The sequence below is a fragment of the Sciurus vulgaris genome, assembly GCF_902686455.1.
Source record: "Sciurus vulgaris genome assembly, chromosome: 1".
Classification (NCBI taxonomy): domain Eukaryota; kingdom Metazoa; phylum Chordata; class Mammalia; order Rodentia; family Sciuridae; genus Sciurus; species Sciurus vulgaris.
Window position 1 is genome coordinate 121,386,799 of NC_136461.1, and position 16,195 is coordinate 121,402,993.

Genomic DNA, 16,195 nt, shown 5'->3' on the forward strand with positions numbered 1-16,195 from the left:
CTCTGGGCCCCAGCAGAGGGGCAGAGCTAGGAGACAGAGCTAAGTGTGGCTTCAATAGCTGTCTATATTTGCATGGTGAGGTCACTGCTGCTCTTTTTCTCCCCCCAAAATAAAATTACATCATGGTGCGGGGAAGGCAGAATGGGGTGTATTTGGGAAAGGTGAGAGGAACACAAGAGGGTCATCCGGCATCATCCTAGAGAGGAAATCCATGGTTCAGGCCAAGCAAAGGACATCACCATGTTGCTTCTTGCCAGGGACCCTCTGCCTCCACTTCCAGGGTGAATAAGTGGGGTCATTTACTACCACTCTCCTGATCCATAAAGCTAGGAGAGCGGTTTCTCCAAATACCAAAGCAAATAGCTTAAGAGGAGACATTGGCCAAATCCCTAAACCTGAATTTATTCTGTCCTTTCAGGGGTCTCCGTCGTGGTCACCCAGAGATCAGAAGGGGAGGGTGTCCCGTTGGGAAAGAATTAAATCTGGACATTGTTTCTTAGTTTAGGAGGAAGAGACAGCATCCCTCCACCCAATTCCGTCCCTCATCCTAGGAGCCTTCCAGAACCCCAGCCCCTCGGTCCCCGCGTCCCCTCCCCCTCCCCCTCTTATCGCTCCCCGCCCCCCGCCCCTCCCCGGCTCTGACATCACCGGCCAGCCGGGTGGGGTGAGGCGGCGCTGGGCTCGGGCTCGGGCTCCGCGGGCGGAAGAGGCGGCGGCGGCGGCAGAAGCGGCGGCGGCGGCGGCGGCGGGAGCCGAGGAGGAGGCTCCGGACGCTGCTCAGGAACCGGGGACCTGGGAGTGCCCGCGCCCTGGGCTCTCAGCTCCGGAGGCGGTGAGACGGACAGAGGGGTCATGTCGCGGGAAGGGGGCAGATTTGGGGTCTGGATTTGAAGGAACGACGACCCGGGATGCCGGGGGACAGATAGGGGAGCGCCGGGACCCAGACAGGTCCACTCTGTGTCAGGCCCAGCGGGGTCGGTCTCTTCGTGCGTCCAGAACGCCGCGCGTGTGCTGGAGGCGGCGTGGTTTCGGCCGCCGGGTCCACGCTGATCGGCAGTTTGGGAGTCCGGCCGGGGCCTGGGATTAGGATGCAGCCTGCTTCCCGCCCAGCCGGCTCGGCCGGCAGCTCCCGCCCCTCCCGCCCTCCCCGCTCTGGCTCCGGACTCGCCTCCGCTGGCCGTCTCCCGGCTCAACCCTGCCACCATGTGCCCTCACCCCCAGCCCACTGAACCTGGGAGAGAGGTGGGGTCGGTGAAAGCTTACCGGACTTAAGGAGGAAGGAGCTGGGGGTGTGGAGGAATGGTATATCTAACTAAACCCCCTAATTAATTCCATATAATTGGTGTTAAAACTGTCAGGGACACAAACACACCTCTGAGAAACAACCAGCACACACAGTGACACACACCCATGTGACTCTTACACATACCGTCTCGCACACACCAAATCACAACCTTCCCTGTGCTACACATCCAACCGCCCACCACAACCCACTGCCTCCCATGTGGAGTCTCCTGGACTATAGGGCTCCAAGACATCAGTCTAACAGGACAGTTGAGTAGTGGACAGAAGGGGCCACTGTCCTCGAGTCCATCCTGATTTTCTGGGCAGCTTTAAAATCCTGGTCTCCTTTAGAACAAGGAGACAGGACATTGAGGACTAATGAGTCAGTGCTCTTAGCTGGGTGATAGGGGTTCTGGTGGCCTCTCTCGCTGGGTCCAGTTAGAGCTTAGGGCACTGGGAGTGGCTAGTTTCTGGACATCAGAGTGGCCAAGGAATGGAGGAGGGAGTGGAAGAAAGGAGAAAAAGAATGAGTATGAGTCAGCCAAGGATGGAGCCCAAGTCAGAGGAAGACAGCATGAGAGGAATGTGTGTGAGAAGGAGACAGACATGGAGGAAGGGACAGAGCCAGAGAGGGTCAGAGAATCACTGAAAGGGAGAAAGTGAGAGAGAAATGGTCAGAGGAGTGCAAAAGAGTGCTGGAGAGTGGACTAAAGAGGCTCAGAAATTAGGAAGGATGAACTGGGCGTGGCGGCACAGGTCTGTAATCACATCACCTGGGGAGGCTGAGGCAGGAAGATCAGGTTGGAGGCCAGCCTGGGCAACTTAGCAAGACCCCGTCTCAAAATAAAAGAAAAAAAGAGCTGGGGGATGTAGCTCAGTGGAAGAGTGCCCCTGAATTCTTGCCCCAGTACAAACAAACAAAAAGCCAGAAGAAATTAGGGAGGATGAAAGCAGGGAGTTAGGAGGCACATGCTGAATTTGTGTGTCTTGTTTCTCTAGGTTATGTGTGTGGCCCCCAGGCTGTCAGGGTGATTAGCATTAATTGCTCTTCCCTTTGCGGTTAAACACTCCATTGGGGAAATTGCCAGAGATGCCCTAGGCTGCCAGCTTCCCTAGGTGCCTACTTCCTTCTCATTTCTGTGACACCTGTGCCCATCATGTGCACATATGTTGTCATGCATGAAGAGGGTCACAGAATCACACAGTAGGTCGCCGTCACACAGATTCTCACCTACAATGTCAAGATGGACATCTCCACCAGAGAGTGGGCAGCCAACCACTGCATCTTCAGACCCCTACCATCAAATGTTGTAGCAGCAAGGCTCACCCCTTCCTAATAGTAGCTCTGAGTCTTCAGGTGGGGACACTCAGTTACAGACCCCTGGAGCTCACCCCTTCCTAAATAGTTGCTCTGAGTATTCAGCTGGGGAAACTGAGTCACTGGACCTTGGAGTTCATGGCTCCCACTGGATGGGTTGGGTGAATAGGGAAATCTGGAAGGGATGAATGTCCATTGAAAGGGAAGGAGGAAAAGGCATAGGAAGAGAGGAAATGGATGAGGAAAATAGAGATGGGAGAGAGATAGAAATAGGAGCAGGCAGTGCCCCAATCAGATGAGTGGAGACAAAGATGGGCTAGGGAGGGTCATGGGCCCCATTCCTCCTCACCATCAAGCAACCCTCTGCCCTGATCCAATACCTGCTGTCTCTGGTTGCCTCCATTTTGAGTCTGGTTCTTGTGTTACACTAAGGGATGGAGGCTTTGTCTCTGTCCCCATGCCCAGGGGTTATGCTTCTTGGACTGAACATTTTGGGGTCCTGGTATTTTGCCTCCCCTTACTCCCTGGCTGACCCTGAAACCTGAGAACCCTCTTCTTCCTTTGATATATGACTAAAGATGATTCCCCCAGTCCCTCCCCAAAAAGAAAGCTGGATAGAAGTTTGAGGAGGAAGCCAAGTATGATATTAAAGGAATAAACTACAGGACTGCTTGAATTTGGTTCCCAGATATAATTTAAAATAGGATAGCTAGAACCATACTCTCCCTTCCCACCCTCTGCCTCTCCTCAACTACTTCCTCCAACTTCAGGCAATAAGATCTACAGACTTGAGTGCCTAGGAGTCCCCTCCTTCCCATTATAGGCACCTCCAGGTTCTTGCAGCTGTGCAGGATGACCCCTCCCCCCAGCCTGAGGCAGCTGCAGCAGATGTGGAGGAGGGAGGGCACTAACTCCTAATCCTCACGCTTCCCTTTCGATTCTCAAAATTTTACTGAAGAGCCTGGTGTGGTGGTGCATGCTTCTAATCCCAGCAACTCCGTAGACTGAGACAGAGGATTACAAAGTTCAAAGCCAGCTTCAGCAACTGAGAGAGGCCCTAAGCAACATAGGGTGACCCTTTCTCAAAATAAAAAATAAAAAGGGGTTGTTGGTCAGGGGTTAAGTGCCCTGGGTTCAAATGCTGGTAGTCACACACGCAAAAAAAAAAATTACTGAGGAAAAACCAAAGTCTAGGAGTGGGGATAACTTACCATGAATTAATATCAAAATGCACAGAAATTCTTTTGGTGCTGCCACTTCCTTCATAGGTGGTTATCCCATTTTGCCAGGCTTCTCAAAGCAGACCCAGGGCCTGACTCCTCCCCCTCAGTGCCTACGGAGCACCACTTGCCATCGTCCCAACTCCTGCCCTAAAAGGTCAGTATATAAACAATGCTTACCTCCTGCCTCTCTTTCTCTTTCTCAGCATCATCCTTTTCAGTCGGTTCTACCTTTGTCAGGGCTCCACCTGGAGCTGGTTTAGGAGAGGGAGGAAGGAAGGAAGGTATGAGGAAGCGGTGAGCAGCACACAGAATGAGCTGGGAGGGAAGGGGACCGACTTCCTGGCAGCCTCGCCCGGTTCCCGGTTCCCAGTTCCTGTGCTGGTATCCTGTCCTAAGAATGGCCTCCACCCAGGCTGCCTGGTGTTCCCTGGGCAGCTCTGTGCACTGCCCCAGCCATAAGAAGGATTTTTCAGAGCAAGGAGGACAGAAGATTTCTCTGTGGGCTCTAAGTTGTTCTAAATCTCTGGTGAGGAGAGTCATGAAGGATGAAGGAGCCAGGTTCTGCCAAATCCTACCATAGCCAGACCAGCCAGGGACAATATATGATCAGTGAGTCTTGAAACCCATATAAAGGAGATTCCATTTTCCCACACATGAAACATATCCCTCAAACTATTCTGCCTTTGCCTCTGCTGCCACACCAAGGCATGGGCAAATGGGATCTAGAGAGGGAGGTAACCATGACCTTTCCTTACTCCCTCAGGGGACCCTGTTTCTATCCTTTCTGTTCCTTACTCCCCACTCCTCACTCTCATTCCATCCAGTGGTTTCATTGTCCTGATGACTGGATTGGGGGGTACCCAGAACTGAGGTTGCTATGGTTACAGCTGAGCTGAGACTGCAGCCTTGTGAACTCTCCTCCCCTCCACTTTCTCCCAAGATTCCTCATTTGCAGCCTCACTCTCTCCCTTTCCCATCTTCAGCTCTCTTCCTCTATTCTGTGGGCTCCCCTCACCCTCTGGATGGGAGCCTGTAGTTATATACTTTCTTACACACACACTCAGCTGGTTCAGACACATACAAACACACATCCCACATACACTCACAGCCAGTTACAAGAACATCTAAACACACCCACTGCCTCCTCCACACACCTGTACCCACACCCAGGGATCAGCATCTACACATACATAAGATCTGGCACACACACACACACACACACACACACGTCACCCCCCTTGCCACCTTGCCACCTTAATATTCCCGCCCCTGTTCCTCTTAGGAACCTACTTGTATCTGTTTCACTCTTCGAAGCTCCTACCCACTACCCCCAGCCTTGGTGGGTGGGTGTGTTACACACACTAATCCCTTCCCACCCACTTCCCTGTAGATCTGTTGTTTTAGATTGAGCCCTAAATCTCAATTCCTCCCAAGAGATATATTCTGTCTCTCTCACTCTCATTCCTCCCACAGAATCTACCATATTTACAAACTCTTCTTCCATGTGAAACCAAGGCTGTTTGACCCTAATGCTATCCCCTTCCCTAGCTGAAGCTGAGAGTTTGGTAGCAGGGTCTCATCCATTGGGGCAGGTTCTTGTCTCTTTCCTATGATGTGCTTTCCCATCCTGCCCTGCCCCCATCCCTATCCTTATCTCTAGACCCCCTCCCCATTATCCCCCTTCCATCTCCACCCTTTTCTGCGCTGGGATTATCAGTGGAGGCAGGGCTGGGCTCCAGAGCCTGCTGCTGTGACCTAGATTTCAGGCTGGGATGGTTCCTGGTGCTGACAGTCGGAGAGCATTGTTCCTGGCCCAGCCTGGCAGGGCCACCGCTGGGCCCTTCTGTCTGGTTTGCACCTGGGTGTGCAAGTGAGAGTGTCTATGAGTGACTGTTTCTGTGGGGGTCGTGCTGGCCCTGCTGTCTGGTTCATTGTCTGTTTGTGTCACGGTGCCTGCCACCAAGGGAGGATTGTTATTCTGGTCCAAGAAGGGGGCTGGGAATGGGGACTTCTAGGTCCACACCTCTTATTGTGTGATGGCCATGCCTCTCTGCCTCAGTTCCCCTGTAGTAGAGCCTAGAAGTGAGGAAAATAGGGGTGTGTCAGCCTGTACCCTTTGATCTGCCACATTCCCAGCTCAATGTTGGGTTGATTCATGGGCAGCCTCAATTAGGGACAAAGTAATCTAGCTCTTTGCCCACCCTTTGGTCTAGCCACAGAGTGTTTCTGAAATGATTTCTTCCTTTTTTTTTTTTTTTTCCCCCCTTGGGGATTGAACCCAGGAACCCACTGAGCCACATTTTCAGTCTTTTTTTTTTTTTTTTTTTAATATATATATGTGTATATATTAGTTGTCAATGGATCTTTTATTTTATTTATTTATATGTGGGGCTGAGTATCGAATCCAGGGCCTCACACACACCTGGCAAGTACTCTACCACTGAGCCATAACTCCAGCCCCCTCCAGTCCTTTTTGATACAGGCTGTCCCTAAGTTGCCCAGGCTAGCCTCAAACTTGTGATCTTCCTGCCCCAGCCTTTTGAGTTGCTGGGATTATAGGTATGTGCCAGTGCACCAGCTATGATTTCAATTTTTATGCTTTACTTTACTGATTTTAAAAGAAATACATACTCATTTAGAAAATAAGTGCCCATTTTGCGCTCACTACTAGTGTTTCACATTTTATCAAATCCAGAAAGTTCATTCTAAGGTCCAACTTTCTTCCTATTTTAGCTACAGTTCTATTTTAGGGGAGGGAGGCCTTGAATGTTCCCCACCTTCTTACTTAAGGATCATGAATGAAGGCCTAGGTGATATGCGGCCTTGCCCAGCACCCTGTGGGAGGACACACTAAAGGCAGTGCCAGCAGGTTGTTGATGAAGGAAGGGGTGGCAGCCCCCTTCCTGCCAGACTCTCCCAAAGCTGCATCTTGATGCCCCTCCCCCCACCACCCAGCCAGCCTGGGAACTGGGCAGGGGGCCAGAGCCAGCCGCTTGGTATTCTTGGGCGCGGGGGCTGCAAGCACAGCACAAAGGCTGGGAGACAGGGCTGAGTGGGGGCCCCTGTAACGATTAAGGGAGAAAATGGGCAAAGTGGGGATGGCCTATTGCTTTCCCTCACCCCGAGCCTTGATGGCTTAATATGAGGCAATGCATGAAGGGGCCAGGGAACCATCAGACCAAGCAACTAGGCATCCTTCCAAAATGAGTCATTAGTGGGGTAGTGGGCAGTTGAAATGAGGACCCCTTTGCTTCTGGGGAAGAATGGAAGTGAGAACACGTGAATTTCACCCAACCCCTCTAGCTCTTTTATAGCTTCTTCTTCCACAGCAAGCCTCTCCCTTGTTGATGTTTTGAATTTTTTTTTGACAGAGGGAGGGGCTGGAGGTGGGTGGGGCGATTCTGGGGGGGACTCTGAGACAGCAGCGGGTGAGAAAGTCGGAGCAGGTTGCCATGGTAACCGCCTCCTCAGTCAGGGGAGCTGTTGCCAGGGTTACTGTTAGAGGGGGAAAAAGAAGAAAAAGTGGAGGGGGGGAGGTATGACTTATCACTCTAGGTTCCAGCATTGCTCCTAGTTTGAGTGTTTTCCTGTCTATTCCCACTGTTCCCCTAGGTCTTCATTTTCTCCCTCTGGCTCTGTTCACCTATGTTCTAGACACATGCCTGGCAGGGCAAAGACAGGGTGTGAATAGTGCCAGTATGTGAACTAGACTCAATACACAAAGTCTAGACTCCTTTCCCTTTGTTGCCTCCCCACCCCAGTCATGGCCGAATACGGGACCCTCCTCCAGGACCTGACTAACAACATCACCCTTGAAGATCTGGAACAGCTGAAGTCAGCCTGCAAGGAGGACATTCCCAGTGAGAAGAGTGAGGAGATCACCACGGGCAGTGCCTGGTTTAGCTTCCTGGAGAGCCACAACAAGCTGGACAAAGGTGCGGGAGGGGGCTCAGTCCACTGGCAGAGAGATGAGCACAGAGCTCTCACACATGCAGTGTACCTCTTGACAAGGCAGACTAGAGAGTGGAAGGGGCTCTAGGGCAAGAGTTTTTGGACAGTTTTCATTGTGCCCCTTATCAGTAAAAAGCATTATTTAGATACTCCTGTGCTAGTATTTCATATATGAATATATATATATAACATAAAAACAATTTAAAAGTGGAAACATTTAAAAGAAAACTGCAAGTTCTAGCTTTCTTTTATCTGCTTTTAAAGACTGCTGCCCTGAGGGACTAGGGGGGACTATAGAGTGATACCATGCAGCTGGGGGCTTTCAGGATGACTTGGGAGTTTAAGATGGCCTTGAAAGGAAAGTGGGACTTCTAAGATAGAATCCAAAGGAGGGCCTCCTAGGTAGAGGAACAGTCTTGAGGTGGGAGTTTCTGGTGTGTTTGGAAAAGCAGTCCTGCTCAGCCTGACTGGGATATTCTGTATGTTTAGAAGTAGCTGTGAAGATAAGTTAAGACTGTTGTAGAGGGCCTTGAGTGATAGGTATTTGAGAGAAAGTGAGGTGAGTGACCTCAGTGCTCTTCAGAAATATTATTCTGGCTGTATTAAATGTGGGTAGCAGGTAGGGGAGCTGAAGGACATATTATGGTTAGGAGCCAGAGGTCTGAGGCTATCTGTAATATCTTGGAGCTGGCTGAAACAGGGTGTCATTCTTTTGGTTATGTCCGTATCTCTCATTTAGAGTGACCTTTCTTACCAGACCCAGAACCTCTCTTGGATCTCACCATTCTTATCCCATGTGTGCTATTGGGAAATTCTTCCTGATGGTTACTTGGATGAAAGTGTAAAAAGGATAAGGAGGGTAGGGTATTTGGAAGGCAGTTTTTCTATTGTCCCTTTCCTGACCCTGCATGGGACTTGATATCTAACCCAAAGCCCCTCCCCTCACCCCTTCTATTGGTGGTAATGGGTTTTGAACCCAGGGGCACTCTACTATTGGCCTACATCCCTAGCCCTTTTTGAGATAGGGTCTTGCTAAGCTGTCCAGGCTGGCCTCAAATTTACCATCCCTTCTGCCTCAGCCTGAGTTGCTGGGATTACATGTGCCACCACGCCTGGCTCAAAGCCCTCATTCTATTTCTATAACGTAGAAAGTTCACTGACAAACTCTCTGCCCTTCCTGGGAACAGCCTTGTACCATTGTGTGGGTGCTTTAGCTTTCTTTTCCTGGCTTAGTAGCCCCTCTTCCAGTATTGCCCCTCCAGTAACCAATGTGAGTAACTCAGTTGTGGTTCCAGAACACTGTCAGAGAGGGGAAGTTGACTGCTACTGCCTCGCTCTGACCTAGTCTCCTGCCTTTCTTCAGACAACCTCTCCTATATTGAGCACATTTTTGAGATCTCCCGCCGTCCTGACCTACTCACTATGGTGGTTGACTACAGAACTCGTGTCCTGAAGATCTCTGAGGAGGATGAGCTAGACACCAAGCTAACCCGCATTCCCAGTGCCAAGAAGTACAAAGGTAAGAGGTCATGTCTTTGACATAGTTGCACCTCTGCCCCTTCCGTTATCCTGGAGTAAAAGCATTTTGGGAGAGTGCGTATTGGTGCTCAGTGGGCTTACCTGGCACCTCCCACAGCTTTCATCCCTGGACATATCCTTTTTGCCCCTAGATATTATTCGGCAGCCCTCTGAGGAAGAGATCATCAAACTGGCTCCCCCACCGAAGAAGGCCTGAGAAAGGGGGAGGAAGAAGAGGAAGGTTGGACCTTCATCAGACCACTCCCTTCCCTAGCCTCCATGGGAGGGGGCAAGGGCAGCACCCTCATGCACCCACTTACTAACCTGGTCCTAACTCCCTTACTGTGCGCGTGTGTGTGCGTGTGCGCACGCTCTGGCTGTCTGTCTATATGTCTAGCTCATCTAGTTCCTCCTCCTTGTGAGGGGGGTGGGGGTCGGGATGGGGGGGCTTAGTTTCCCCACTCTAGGGGGAGGTGGGGGCTATTTCTATGCAAATAGAAATTGGCACATTCCTACCTACTTCCCTTTCTTCCACTTTCCCCCCACCACATCTTTAAAATGTGGAAGCAGAAAGGACCTGCATTTTCCTACGTCGAGGAGCTGAGATGGTGAGGTATGGGAATGGTGGGTAAATCTAAAAAGCAGGGAAGGAAAGGAGGGGGGAGACAAAGAGGCCAGTCTCCACCTGGAAGGGGCGAAGAAAAGCTGGAGTTCAGTGTTTGTACCCTGATGCTGGACTAGCTAAAAGTTCAGTTTCCTGCTGTTCCTCAGGCTGGAGGGCCTAGGTGCCAGCAGGTCCCTTTTTATGCCCCTTTCATGGGCGTATGATAGGTATAAGCCAGGGATCTAATGGAAGAACACCACTGGATCCTTTCCTGGTCCCAAAGAGCAAATCCTATGGAGCAGCCAGCATTCAGGCACCCCATCCCCATCCCCCACCAACATTTTTGCTCTGGAAAGACTAGGCTTGGAACATGCACCACTGAGCCTGAAATGGGGACACAGACATGAGGGATGGACCCCTTTCCACTCCTTTATTCCTACTCAGACTGTTGCACACACTGACCCCAAACTTAGAGAGGTTGAGAAATGAGATCCTTAGGTTTTAACCTCAACCTGTCCCTTCTACAGGGTCCCAGTGTGGATATTGCAGGCAACCTACCCTCTCTACTCAATCTAGAACACCCCAAGCCAGAAAGAAGTGTTTTCCTTTGCACTGATCCCCACCCCAATTCAGTCTCTTGGAGGGGACTCAGTAACCCTTATCAGCGACACCCTAGCCCCCTTGGGCTTGCGGATGCCTCCTAGCCAAATCACTGGAGTACAGCAAGTGACCCCAGCCTCTTGCCTGTCCCAAGATGCCCTTCCCCAACCTGACCGTGCTAACTGTGTGTACATATATATTCTACATATATGTATATTAAACCCGCACTGCCATGTCTGCCCTTTTTTGTGGTGTCTAGCATTAACTTATTGTCTAGGCCAGAGGGGGGGTGGGAGGGGAGTGCCATAGTGAGGGGAGTGGCAGAGGCAAATTGCTACATGTTCCAAACGAAAAAAAAAAAAAAAAAATCCAACAAACATTAAATTCACATGCAAACTGAGAGACTATTTAGAGAAAGTTGGAAGTTAGCAGCTTTTAGGATGTGGGAGCAAAACTTTAGTGGCAGCAGTTGTTTGAAGAGGGAAGAAACAAGACTGGTCAGAGTGCACCCTCAACTTGTAGCTGAGCCCAGTCTGTGTGTCCCCTCTGGCCACTGTTGCAGACACCTGCCTTAACACACACACCTCGAGGATTCCACGGTTTTGCCTTAAAGGACCTTCCCAAGTCTCCCCAGCCCTGTCTGGCTTCTCCCTTGAGAGATACTTGTAGAACTGGAAGTAGGGAAATGAACGTGAACTGTCCTTTTATTTGGGATGTTGTGTGAGTGGGAGACAGAGGGAGGGAGAAAATAAGGAGCCTTCCTTATGGAATAAATGGGAGAAGAAAGATGGGGTTATTTCAGCAGAGTCTAGTAGTTTCTCTGTAAGGCAAAATAATCTAAAAAGACTAACTTTCCCTCCCACCCTTTGTCCTGCTATAAGGCTGCCCCTATCTTGTGCTCCTCCATCTGCAGTGTGCACGGCCTTGTTCTAACCCTGGAATAAAGGTGACTGATTGTACTGTACTTGATTGATTCTAGAATTTCTGAGTGACCAGAATTTTGTAGCCTCTTATGACTGGGAAGGCGGGGAAAAGTATTTACCCCTACCATCCTTTACTGCAGCCTGGAACAGGGACCCAGAAAACACCCTAAATAGCATCCCCCATCTCAACCCCATCTGCAAAGTACCACTGAGCTAAATGGGGCCTATTTCATTTATATCTGTCTCCAGTTGGAGCCTGAGCATGAGAACTAAGTATATTCCAGACTGGACTTCATAAGATTTTAACATAGACAGAGGTAGAAGGCAGGACTAGGCACCTACATTGGAAAGAACAAAAGCAGTCTATAATGAATGAACAGGCCACATATCACACAGAGCAGGAGTCGGAGTGTGGGGGAAAGCTTTACTGAGAAAATACAACAAATTTCAGAGTGCATGGTTTTCAGTCCTACCTTCTCACTCTACTAAGCAATAGGGAGACAGACCACTCAGTCACCATACATTCGCTATCTCAGGAAAAGTGCAATAGCTAACATCTAGTCTGAGAGCCGCTAGGAAAAGGGGCAGGAGGAAGGAATGTCTGGGACTACCATCCTCTTACTCTTTTCCCCTCTTCATGGCTTGGTTTAGTAGAATCCAACTGTTCCAGGATGCAGAATTCCTAAATGGATCTTGTGGAAATTGGGGGCAGAAAAATAGCAGCAAAAGCATTAAGGGCAAGAATTCAAATAGGATTTTCATACTCAGTGACAAGAAAGGTGTCCAAGCCCTAGCCACCAGAATCAATCCTGTTTTTTTCTTTTTTGGGGTTCCTGGGCTTGAAGCCAGGGTGCTTTAGCAATGAGCTACATCCCAGACCTATACATTTTTTCTTTCGAGATAGGGTCTCACTAAATTACTGAAGCTGGCCTTGAATTTATAATCTTCCTGCCACAGCCTCCTGAATCACTGGGATGCATCACTGTGCCTAGTTACATTACTGTCTTTCTTGTCCCTCAATCCCAAAATATCAAGCAGTGAACAAAGTATAAAGTCAAATCCAGGAAATTTCCCCTTCATTCTTTTATTAGGAAGGGCTGCTATAGAACTGGATGACTTAAAGAATCAAAGTTAAAGGTAAGAAAATGTATGCCTCTTCTGTCATACACAAGATCAAGAGAGAGTCGGCAGTGGCAGTGCCCTTCCTAATGTTCAGTTATGTTTTAAGGATAGGCCAGACTGATTTGAAGATCCATCCTGGGAGCTCCCATGAGACTTAAGGAGAGTTAGGAGATTTGAGGCAGAGTTGAGAGAAAATGTTTTTCCCAACCCCTACACCAAGGCAGGAAAGGGCAGAACTGAGGATCCTTCCATCATTGAGTCTTCTAAAACCTAAGAGTAAGCCCCAGGCTTTAATGGCCATACACAAAGGGCAAGGTGGCCGTGGGTGTCATCTTGACATCATTACTCTTGCTCATTCTTCCTTTAAGTCCCTTTATTGCATTCATAGAGAATATATAGGTATTTAAACTTTGACAATAATTTTAACTTGATACATCCAAGTTTGACTTGTTTTTTAATATATTTATAGATATAAAATTAGGCCTCTAACAGTGATAGGGACAGGGAGATTGCTGCCACCAAACAATTCTTAAAAAAAAATAATAATAATAACAGAAGAGGTAATATCCTTCCTATTCTTCCACCTCTGGCCCCTCCTCCCATCTCTCTCCAATCTCCTTCACCAGACCTATTTAGGGGGTGATGGGATGAAGAGAAGAGAGTGAAGGATACATAATCAAGTGCAAAACACTGTGATAAGTACAGAGAATGAATGAGGTGGAAAGTGAGAAGTGTGGGATGGTTAAAGGCTCTAAGGACTTCCCAGAAAAACAGGATCCTGGGATAGGGTTGCTCGGGGGGGAAAACAATGAAACTGTCATAAGACTTTAAAAAACAAAGGAAAAAAAAGGTCAAAAACCTAAACCAAAGAGCGAGTGGCACTCCTACCTTCCACTCTGCCCCTTGGTATGGAACAGCCAGTTGTTCCCCTCACCCACCCCCTACAAAGGAAACAAGGGAGATTAAAAGAAGCCCCATTCCCTATCCTAAACCAGTTAACAAAACAGGCTCCCCCTCTACCCCCCCCCAAACAAAAGCTTCAGGGAGAGGCCATTTCTGCTGAGTCCTTTGTGCCTCTCCACCGAACCCCATTCCAGGGCTCAACTCCCACTTCTAGGTGCTGTCTGTTGGTTCAATCTCCCTCTGGTCTGTCCTTCTGGGATGTCTTCTAAACAAAAAGTCCAAAGTGCGTTTCTGCTGAATTTAAGGGCCTGGGACAGGAAAGCGGTGCCCAGGCAGGATCGGGTTGGCAGCCCCAGCCCGCCCCTCCTAGGTATGAGGCCTCAGGACGGCATGCATTGCACCCGGTCAGGGCCCTCCTCCTCGTCCGATGTGTCTGAGGAGCTGGGAGACTCATCAGAGTCCGCGTCTGTGGCCCCAACCCCAGGTTCTCGCCAGCGCTGTGGAATGGGAAAGCCTTGTTAGTAACCTTCCTGGAACAAGAACAAGACTGTAAGGTCTTAGCTAGGCCAGGGATCAGCAGCATTTTTCTTAAAGGGCCAAAGAGTGGACACTTCAGACTTGTGGGCCACATGGTCTTTGTTACAACTATTTAACTCTGCCACTATACCATGAAAGCAGTCATAGACAATAGAGAATGGGTGTGGCTGTGTTTCAAATAGAATTTTATTTACAAAAACTGGCAGTAGGTCAACTGCCAGTTTGCTGACCCCTGCCTCTTCTAGAATGACAATAAATACAAGAGTCACCCTAAGACATTTCTTCTTCACCCCCTCCCTACCCTCCTGCCACTGCCCTTATATGTATGGTGACAGAAGATAAGAGCAGATACCAACCTCTCTGCTGGGGGCTCTCATGGGAACAGGGGACAATGGATGGGAAACCCAACTAAGACCACTTGATTGCTCCTTAATTTAGTAGCCCTCATAGAGGGTTATTGTCCTGGGGAGCTCACTTCCAACCCCAGCTTACCCGGTGATGGCGTCTCTGTCTCAGGTGATGCATAAGAAACCAGAGCATGTGGCTATCAAACAGGTCAGTGTGGTGTAAGCTATCTTCATCCCGTTCTCGCTTGTTTTTCTTAATCACCTGAAACCCAAAAGGGTTGGGGATGGGGGTGACAATGATAGGGACCCTGGATCTGATCAAGAAGGTTGGTGTTCCATCCCAATAAAAGCTTCCTTGGGTGCTGTTTTGCTGAAGTGGAGCTAGATTCAATTAGAAAAGGATGTCCTGGGTTCAGCCACTGAGAAGGTGGGAAGTTTTAATACAGAATAATAATTCCTGAAGATGCTCCCTACCCTATTCAACTACCAACAAGAGGCACCCATAGCTGTCCCCTGGAACAGTACTGTTCCTGCAGAGGGAAGGTCAGGAATGTTGGGGAAGGGCATTAGAGCAATGCCTTTAAAGAAATGGGCAGCAAGTTATTCCTTCCTATGGCAGTGAAGACTCCTAACAGCATATGAACAGGTAGAAAGAAAAGTTCTGCAGACATCCACTTACATCCTTTAACCCAGTCAGCTCAGTGGAAGCTTCAGCTGTGGGTGCCCAGATCTTCACATCATGGTCTAGGCCACTGGTTGCCAGCACTGGCAGATGAGGGTGGGGCTCAAGACAGTTTACCTGGTCAGGCGAAAAGGAAAGCACAGGATGAGTGGTGTGTGGGAGCAGGGTTTATAAACCACTACTCACCTTGAGCTTGATCAGGGCTGAGGCAGCCACTAGAAAGGCAGGCCCACCCATCCTGAGCTTAGGCCAAAGGGCCCTGAGGGTGGAGGAGACACTGGACAAACTGGGTATAAGACCAGGCCCCTCTATCATTTCCCATGTATTAGTCAGGGGTGGCTTCATCCCTAGACACAACCCTAGGATTGGGTGAGTGACCGGCTATGCTTACTGCTGGCTTCACAAGAAGGCTATGAGGTTTGGATGACCTCATTCACTCCAGACTCTAAAGTTCCAACTTGCTTGAGGCTGGAAAAAGAATATCTCAGTGGCATTCATCAAGTGGCAAATAAATTTTTTAAAAATGAAGGAAGTAGCAGCTGCCAGTGAGGCCCCAGAGAAGAGTGAGAGAACAATTATATTCACTTGGCACTGTTTATGAACAGGTGGAAGGCAGAGGCTGGGAAGAGGAGGTGTGCTGGAGGGGGAATGATGGAGGTTTGCTGCTTTTGAATCCTGTACATCCCAGGGGACAGCATCCTGATATCTGTCCTAAGAACACAATAAACTCAGCTGTAGGGCAGCACAATATAAACAAAGCAGCTCCCTGGAGCCCCCACTGCATCAATTTTAGCTACATTCTGAGTTTTTCACTGAATAAGAAAAAGAACTACATATGGCTTGTAAGTCTTTAGGCTCAGGCGATTTCCTTCTGTCTGAAAGCACCCATGCCCCCTGCTGTCTGATTTGGAAACTTGAGTTTCCCTAACAGGGCAGGGCAGGGCAGGGCAGGGCAGTTCCCATCCCCACAGGAAGAGCTAGTTCCAGATCTAGCTGCTAAAGCATTTTCAGGCTTTTAGTCAGATGAGAAATAGATAGGAAAGACGCCTTGCAGTTGCCCTGCGGTCCAAGAAAATAATCCCTGGCAAAAAGCTGCTTTTATGGTTCTCTCTGGACCAATCTCCCTGCCTTGCCTACACAGAGATCAAGTAAGGAGAAGCTAAGGGCAAGCACAGAGAATAAA

At 49.4% G+C, this 16,195-nt stretch overlaps 2 protein-coding genes and 1 long non-coding RNA gene across 12 annotated transcripts in view; 1 reads left to right on the top strand and 2 right to left on the bottom strand.

Annotated features, from left to right (window-relative positions):
• The window catches only part of LOC306642972, a 34,354-nt gene extending 29,323 nt beyond the window's left edge, over positions 1-5,031 (bottom strand). The window contains exon 1 of the long non-coding RNA XR_013758761.1: positions 4,003-5,031. This is a non-coding gene — a long non-coding RNA (uncharacterized lncRNA). The remainder of the gene's footprint in view (positions 1-4,002) is intronic.
• Positions 677-11,462, top strand: PEA15 (proliferation and apoptosis adaptor protein 15). 3 transcript variants are annotated; one of them, XM_079108778.1, is made up of 5 exons: positions 677-832; positions 3,892-3,979; positions 7,587-7,760; positions 9,140-9,295; positions 9,447-11,462. In XM_079108778.1, the coding sequence occupies exons 3-5, from the start codon at positions 7,589-7,591 to the stop codon at positions 9,509-9,511; spliced, it is 393 nt and encodes a 130-aa protein (XP_078964904.1). In that variant the 5' UTR covers positions 677-832; positions 3,892-3,979; positions 7,587-7,588; the 3' UTR covers positions 9,512-11,462. The 3 variants fall into 3 exon arrangements, with proteins under 3 accessions (XP_078964904.1, XP_078964906.1, XP_078964905.1); XM_079108779.1 differs by having other exon boundaries at positions 686-832; positions 3,871-3,979; XM_079108780.1 differs by lacking the exon at positions 3,892-3,979 and having other exon boundaries at positions 684-832.
• Positions 10,255-16,195, bottom strand: part of DCAF8 (DDB1 and CUL4 associated factor 8) — a 48,310-nt gene continuing 42,369 nt past the window's right edge. For all 8 annotated transcript variants that reach the window (XM_079108295.1, XM_079108294.1, XM_079108300.1 and 5 more), the window contains 3 exons: positions 15,010-15,129; positions 14,476-14,592; positions 10,255-13,943 (listed from right to left, as the gene is read on the bottom strand). In XM_079108295.1, coding sequence (XP_078964421.1) covers positions 13,827-13,943; positions 14,476-14,592; positions 15,010-15,129 — 354 coding nt within the window. In that variant the 3' untranslated portion in view covers positions 10,255-13,826. The remainder of the gene's footprint in view (positions 13,944-14,475; positions 14,593-15,009; positions 15,130-16,195) is intronic.